The 8,238-nt window shown below is 37.9% G+C and overlaps 1 protein-coding gene across 1 annotated transcript in view; it reads right to left on the bottom strand.

Annotated features, from left to right (window-relative positions):
• Positions 1-2,095, bottom strand: part of asip2b (agouti signaling protein, nonagouti homolog (mouse) 2b) — an 11,454-nt gene extending 9,359 nt beyond the window's left edge. Inside the window, exon 1 of the mRNA XM_037681623.1 lies at positions 1,838-2,095. Coding sequence (XP_037537551.1) covers positions 1,838-1,961 — 124 coding nt within the window. The 5' untranslated portion in view covers positions 1,962-2,095. The remainder of the gene's footprint in view (positions 1-1,837) is intronic.
• Positions 2,096-8,238: the final 6,143 nt, after the last annotated feature.

The following is an 8,238-nucleotide window of genomic DNA, read 5'->3' as shown; positions in this document are numbered from 1 at the left end:
ATATGTATATAAAACGAGCAGTAGATGCTCCAGAAAAAACTGAAACACAAATTTTCCCTTTCATTTAATCCTGATCAAACAGACCTTAATCAACATGAGACTAAGGGCCCAGAACTGTCTGCCATCAAGACCAGTGACTTTACTCTTAGCTCACCCTGAATGATGGAGCTCCTCACTCTACCCCTTAAAGACTGAGCTCAGCCACACACATTCATTTTTTTGGTCATGTTCCACATCGTATGACTATAAATGAGGGATGGACTCTAGATGGACCAGTACATTGTTTTATCAAACGAGGTCTCTAATGGTCAGTCCATCTCCCGCCCAATCCTTCAGTTACTTTAAACAAAAGAATGGTAAATGGACTGTACTTATCTAGCACCTTTCTAGCTCATCAAGATACTCAAAGTGCTTTAATTACAACACAATCTGTGTGGTAAAGCCATGATCATTTAACCATTCATATAGCACTCTACTATATCTAGAAAGACCAGTCAGAGCTTTACCACATCCATACACTGATGGGACACACATCTGAGGCAATGAGGGGTTCAGTGTCTTGCACAGGGACACTTCAACATGTGACTGCTGGTGGAATCGAACCCCCAACTCTCCCATTGGAGGACGACTGCTCTAACCACTCAGCCACAGCTTCCCCACAGAAGAACTCACTTCAACTCCATTACCTGAGGCAAGGACAAAGTCATGTTAATGTTCTCATCAAAGTATGAGTAATCATTTTGCTTCCCACAAGTACAAAAAGTCCGAGCTAGAATAAATTTAGTGTGACAAGAGTGGGAGCTCAGGGGTTTACAGTCTCAACTATTTGTTTTTAATTACTTGAACATTTTTACTTGAATAAATGAATAATAACATCAAAAAGAACATGTTTAGTCATTTTGTTTATATCTGTTGTTAAAAGCGTGAATCCATATCTGTTGTAGAGACCTGAACAGTTTCAGATTGAACCTTGCTCCAAATCCCTTTAGGAAGAAAACAGACGTCTTAATTTTCAAATTAAGTTTTTTTACAAATAGGGTTATTAAGCAATTAAATATAAAGATAATACAAAAATCTAAATCAGATCAAATGTATATGCACTATACCATCTTTTTCAGACTTTGAAGATAAATTATTTTGAGGAATTACCTTTATTTTAGGAATATAACAAAGTACCGGTAGATTTTTCACTGATTTCTGTAAACCTGACAAAGAAAAGCCCTAATCATTGTTCCAGTCTTGATGTGGAGTCAACTCTTTCTTTTTTCCCAAAAGGTAAAGTACTCAATCGTTTTACCTTCTATAGCTACAGCGAGAAACAATAAATTTTGACTAAGTGGGCAGTAGTAAACAAAATATTTCCTGCCGGAATTTAGAACAATAATTGTGAGAAACATCAAACTCAGAAAACAAGTTGATTATTGATTAAAACACTAAAGACTGTTTTTTTTTTTGTTTGTTTGTTTTTTACAGATATAATAAAATAATACTGTCTTCTCTTTGTACACACTGTAGACCTGATTTAAGTGGGTTTAGAAACAGGCTTATAAAAATATTTCATTAATTTTGACAGAAATAGAATTTATTAGATGCCACAAACAAACATTTTTATTATAGAGCCCAGATCTGTGTCTAGAGACAGACAGACAGACAGACAGACAGACAGACAGACAGACAGACAGACAGATAGATAGATAGATAGACAGATAGATAGATAGATAGATAGATAGATAGATAGATAGATAGATAGATAGATAGATAGATAGATAGATAGATAGATAGATAGATAGATAGATAGATAGATAGATAGACAGATAGATGTTAGATAGATTCTTACATGTCATGTTCTCAGTCTTCTTCTCATGTTTCTTTGTGTCCTCAGCCCAGGAGAGCTGGAAGAAGAGCAGCAGGAAGCACAACAAGTGTCTGCTGGTCATCTTCCTGCTCATCATCATCATCATGATGGAACCTGTTGACAATAAATTCACTCCAACAATCTTTAAATCCTTAGATCCCGGAGCACCGAGTGCTGTTGAAGTAGGGCGAGGGTGAAAAATCAACGTCCTGTCGGGTACAGGCTGCCTCTGACAGTGAGCTCTCCTCTCCGCCTGCAGGGTGGAGGTGAGGCAGCTGCTTCTGAGGAGAGACAGCAGATGGAGCCCACGTGACGGACCAGAAGCTCAGCCAGTCCGAGCCAGAGGTAAAACAAAAAAAACCACTGAAATGCAGAAAACCCACAACCCCCACCGCCCTAAGAGGAGCAGCCCCTTCCTCTGAGAGCAGGAGGGGAACTCTGATCATCCACTGCAGCTTTCTGTGACTATATCTAGCTTTGTTCATTCGACCAATTCACTTTAATTATCTGATAGATTCAGATATCAGGAGAGTTCAGCTAAACTGGGGCCACCTTTTGGTTTATGAGAACAGTTGTTCCCACATTTGGGGTTGGGGGCCTACTTGGGGTCATGAAACATCTGGAGTCGGGTCTTGAAAAGATTTACAGAAATAAACAACAATAAACAGATACCAACTGTTACAGATAATATTCATAACTCAGTGAGAAGGAGACTGCCTTTTGATGTGAGATGTCAACATCATCTTGAATCAGACTCCAGAGTTTTAAAGAACATTACTGTATAGAAAATGTTTGAATTTATGTGCCATTGATTTTGTATTTTAAACAAAAAGCTTATCCAACTGTTTAGATAGTTGGAGGTTACTGTCAGCTACAATCACACCGAAGTGTAGCCCATAATGTGTCAAATTTAGTTTTCCCATCTAATAAGCTCTGACGGCCATCTTGAATTTTGATCAGAGGATTTATTGCAACCTTTTAGGATTCTGTAAGTATTGGGGATTTCTCTCTACTACCACAACAAATTCTAGCTTGATAACTATAGAACTGACTAGTTTATTGACATTTGGCTATTTAGCCTGGCAGCCATCCCAGATTTTGAACTGAAAGATTGGGAAACTTGTTGCACCAGTAGGCTATGTTGGTCTACACTAAATTAGCGTGATAACTCTAAAACTGACAGAGTTATGACCATTTTTGTTGTAACTTGGGCTGTCATTTTTAATTCTGAGCATGCACTGCAATGCTTTGCATCCTATAACTTTCTAATGGCAAGTCATAATAATAATAGTCATAAATGCATTAAAAAACTAATTATTTAAGATTCCAGTTTGTCCAGTCTGGGTTTTTTCTTCCTTTCCACCTTTTCCTCCTTCTACTGTACATGAGCGGTAACTGTGCAGTATCTGGAGTTTCCAGCTGACAATGCTGTGGCCAGTGGTGCGCCCAGAAAAATTTTAATTGGGTGGCCATATGGATGCAACTGAAACTCATGGGGTACACCAAAAACAAAAACCAGAACAGAATTTAAGTTTGCCATATATCAATTATTTGACAAATGCAGTTGATATTAATGAGAAAAACAGCATCACTGCTCAATGTGTTGAAGTTCATCCTCTTCTAAATTTACATTTATATATAAAAAAAATTAATATAAACACCTGGGACCCACCAGCATCCTCATGCTGCATGTTGTCCTATTCAGGGGGACCATTTTAGGTTTTACTTTTATTTTTTCATATAATAAATATACATATGGAACTATGTTGGAACTCAAGATACGCAAGGCCAGGGGGGCGGGGGGGGGGGCGTCTAGTGAGGGGGCAACCAATTTTTTGGAGGTGGCCATTGCCTCTTTGCGAAACTCTGAAAATTCTTCTTGCAAACACTTTTGTTTTCCTGCTGTTCTGAAAATAAGGATAAGCTAGCTTGGTCCGCTCACCCCACGGCTGAATCACATTACTATGCTGCTCCCATCTAGACTAATGAGATCTGCAAAAAAAATCATATAATAACAAGGATTTGTTGATTTGTTATCCATAAGCTGCTATATTCATACCCATCTGCTAACAATAGGCTCATGTTCAGGCTGCTGTTTAATACTGTAGTCCGTAATATATTATGTTATTACTGTTTAGCATATATTTTAGATCTTAGTACACTGATTCTTTTTTTTATGTAGTTTTTTATATTTTTGCTATTTTGATGTGTAACTGGGACCCTGAGTGCACAATTTCATTCCACCTCATGAGCCACATGTGATGGGAATGACAATAAAGAAACTTGACCTTCATTTATGGTGATGCCAATTTAAAATCTGTATTATTGATCATCCTCTTATCTTACATGTGCAGCATGTTTCAGAAGATTTTGCATGTGGTGTTCAAAATAAAACCATTTTACCTGCATTTCCTCAATGTTTTTGTACCTGCAATGTAGTTTTCTTTTTTGAGTCACACCAGTCCAAAATAACTTCCACATTAAATCAACCTTAGCAAACAATAGTGCCTAAAACTGCCATTAATCATTAAGCTTCACAGGATGCAAGAATGCTTCAACCAAAAACTTCAGACCCAAGAAGTTAAAAAAAGTTATCCAAAAGTTAGAAGTATTCAGGTGAGATGAACAGAGAATGATCATGTGCAGATAGGGAATGAGGATAGGAGTGAGTGGAAGCAGATGGAGCATCTTGTCGAGGAGGATTCTGGAGTTTCAGGAGATGTAAGTGCAGGAGAGGGGAATGAGGCAAATGCAGGACAAATGAGTACAGATGACAGGTGATTGTGGAGAGAACGGAGCAGGCAGGTGGGACTGAGGCAGAGCTGCTTCTCCTTTGAAGTAAGCAGGAGGCGATTCCAGGATTGGAAGTTCACTCAAACAGGTAGATGAACAGAAATAGAGTACCAGCAGGATTACATCTACATGGGAAGCCAAGTCACACACATGGAGATCTGGAAACAGGGGAAGGTATTAGATTTTTTTTTTTCAAATGCTTAACTTGAAAACAGCAGGTTCAAATACTTGAAACAAGCAGAGAAAATAGTCTGGACAGTCACCATGTACTGACTAACAGACCAATAAAAAATGTTTCAGATCTGCCCCATGAAGCCGGGACGTGATTAGCTCTCTGAGGAGCAGCTGAGCTGGAGCTGACAGTGAACAAAGGCTAGCCCAGCATGAACACAGACTATTTCCAGCTCACCTGCAGAACGAAAAGGGGCAATAACACAGCAAAACAACATCCATCCATCCATCCATCCATTATCTTTACGTGCTTCTTCTTTTTCCAGTCACGGGGGTCACTGGTGCCCATATCCAGCAGTCACTGTGGGAGAGGCGGGGGACACCCTGGACAGGTCTCCAGTCCATCACAGGGACACATAGAGACAAACGACCATTCACTCTCTCACTCACACCTAGAGACAATTTAGAGTTACCAATCAGCCTAACATGCATGTTTTTGATGGGAAGAAACCAGAGTACCTGGAGGAAACCCACACATGCACGGGGATAACATGCAAACTCCACCCAGAAAGGCCCCCAGGCTGGGATTTGAACTGGGGCGACCTGCTTGCTGAGAGGCAGCAGCTCTACCAGCTGCGCCACCGTGCCGCCCAAAACAACATATTCCAAAAACATAAAAAAATAAAAATACAGTATTATTTTTTATTTTGAGCTAAAAATCTTATGTGGAAATCATTCTCATCACATGTGAGCTTACAGTTTAACGTTTTTTTTGTTAAAAAATGTTGGCATGCATGAAATGTTATTTTCATTTATAAAAGTAATAAAATAATTGTTACATGTTTTCATATTTCATTTAGTCAAGTCAAGTCAAGTCAGATTTATTTATAGAGCACATTTAAAACAGAAACTGTTACCAAAGTGCTTAACAAAAATATCACATCATCAAATAAAAAGTAGCAAGATATATTTACAGCACATGGAATAAAAATATAAAAGCAAAAACAATTAGAAACAATGAAATACTAAATCAGATTTAAACTATGGTAATGTGTTGTTTTTTCTCTTGCACACACACACACATCGTCTCACTGAGTCACGAGGACTCATTTTCAAGAGACCTGTTTGACCACATTACAACATTAAAATAAAAAAGAAGAACGTTAATTGCTTGGCAAATTATGGTTTTCCAAAACAGTTCTAGTGTGTGTGCGTGTGGGGGGGACACATTTGCAGATTCCCCTCTGTTTTTAATCATTTCAGCACACAATCAAAGTTCACCAACAACAAGTTCAGGATGAAGCAAGATAGTATGCACTTATATTTAAAAATGGTGAAAGCAGCTGTAGACACAAACACCAGAGTGTACCAGCTCATATCACTGAAAGTTAATAAAAATCTTACTGAAAATAAAAATAAGCATCATATAATTTACTGAAGTGATGTCTGACTCAACATTAGTGCCTCTGTGTGGACTTAAGGTTCCTGCTCTGGTCAAACAGAGACTAATTAGAATATTTTTCAAATCAAATCACCCAAGTAGTATAGCTAAATTATAATACTGCAGTAAACCTTACATACAGTTTGGACTCTGTGCCCCTCAAACACAGGTTTTACAGATAATAACATAATTTTCTCCATCATTTCCACCGCTCGCATCGTTCAGAGTTACTCTCAGTCCTCAGAGTCTATCACAGCACATATTATTTGTGCCTGACAATAATGTAAAATAGTTGTTCAGGCATTGTATCTCCATCAGGATGCATCCATTTTACAGAAACATTCTTAATGTGATTGTTCTGTGAGTGCACGGTCCCTGATTTAGATGAAAACATGACCCATTTCACTTGTTTTACTTATAATGGATCAGTAACAAAAACGAGCTTTAAAATGTACCAAAGCTTCTCTTTAAATTAATAATAATAACCTTATTTGGACTATTTCAGCTAAACATTCTATATATGCATCATTTTTTATTTAAATTTTTTTATAGCACAGTGTTAAGCAACATTAGCATCAATTTGTGCGGTGCAACCCCAGCATGGAAAAACACTGACGCTGTTTTTAAAGTTTGTCATGACCAGTGGCTTTGTTTCACCAAGGTACCTTAAAGCTGTTGCTATGGTTACCTGTTGGCATCGCAAACCTGGTTTTGGTCTACTTGTGAATTTATGGTGAGCTCTCACAGACTGAAAGCTTGTAGCATGCTATAAAATAACATATACAATTTTTTTTTTTTTTTCACAAAGTAGAAAAGAATAGGATTATCTGTCTAGTATGGCCTATTTCTTTTTTCAGATGAAATTTAAAATGTCCCACGTGGAAAAACCTGACTTTAAATAAACTCATTTAAAATAGGCTCAAGTAAAACTGAGTGTTAACGTTAATTCCAGGAATATTTTTCCAAAACTGACAAGTAAACATTTTTTAAGGAGCCTTGCATCAGAGCAGAGTGACAAGTGAATTATTTGTAAAGGTTAGTATAAATCTTTTAATCTGGGATTTGGTATTTATTATTAATAACAAATATGTTACCTGTTGTAGATACATTTTTGAATTACTTTAATTTGGAGAAATAGAATTTCAATCTGACAGGAGCATAAAAACATCGACAACAGACTAAGGGAGCAGAGAGGAGCCCAGTAACAAAATAACTCAAACTACAAAATAATCAAACACAAAACCCAAAAAGAAAATTTGGAGATCGGGGCTGTTTTAGGACAGCAGCAACCCACATAGGTCTTGGCCATATTCATAATATTGTTCAGTTGCATTCAAAATCTATTACTTTAATCTGAGGTTGTTCAAAGAGCAGGTATAACAGGTAAGATATTTGTTTACAGCTTTTCCACAGAACCCCACTTTGAAAGAGCTGAAGTGACTTTTTAAGTCTGTAAAGCCCAGTTGGTTAAAGCATGAATCTCGGCTGCACCTTTATAACAAGCCAAGTGTTTATTGATGCAGCTAGGACCCATAAAAGAAGCTTTAAATGAGCATTACATCATTAAAATACTTGTTTTAAAAGCTCATGAATGGCGTCTGAAGCAGCTAAGAGAAAATGAACATCTGTGTCATCTTATAAAGGTTGTTTTTCAGGCTTGAAGTATATTTTTATTATTTCTGTTGGTTCACCTTAGTCTCCTGTTATCTTTCGGTCAAAATGGCCTAAGACGCCACCGTTTTAAAAGTGAAGGGCAGCAGGAGAGCTAAAATAAACTTTTTTACTTCTACTTCTTTCAGCTGCTCCCTTCTTCAGGGGTCGCCACAGAGAACTAAGTCACACAAAGACTTTACAATTATTTTTACGCTGGATGCTCTTCATGACACAACCATAGACCACCGAGCTCAAGGGCCCAGAGTGGGACAAATGAGGATGGAGGCAGGTGTGGGAGCTTTACCACCACCCCCTTCCCCCCCCA

This window comes from Nematolebias whitei, chromosome 9, assembly GCF_014905685.2.
Source record: "Nematolebias whitei isolate Nwh7 chromosome 9, NemWhi1, whole genome shotgun sequence".
NCBI lineage: Eukaryota > Metazoa > Chordata > Actinopteri > Cyprinodontiformes > Rivulidae > Nematolebias > Nematolebias whitei.
This window is presented reverse-complemented; position numbering and strand designations above follow the sequence as displayed.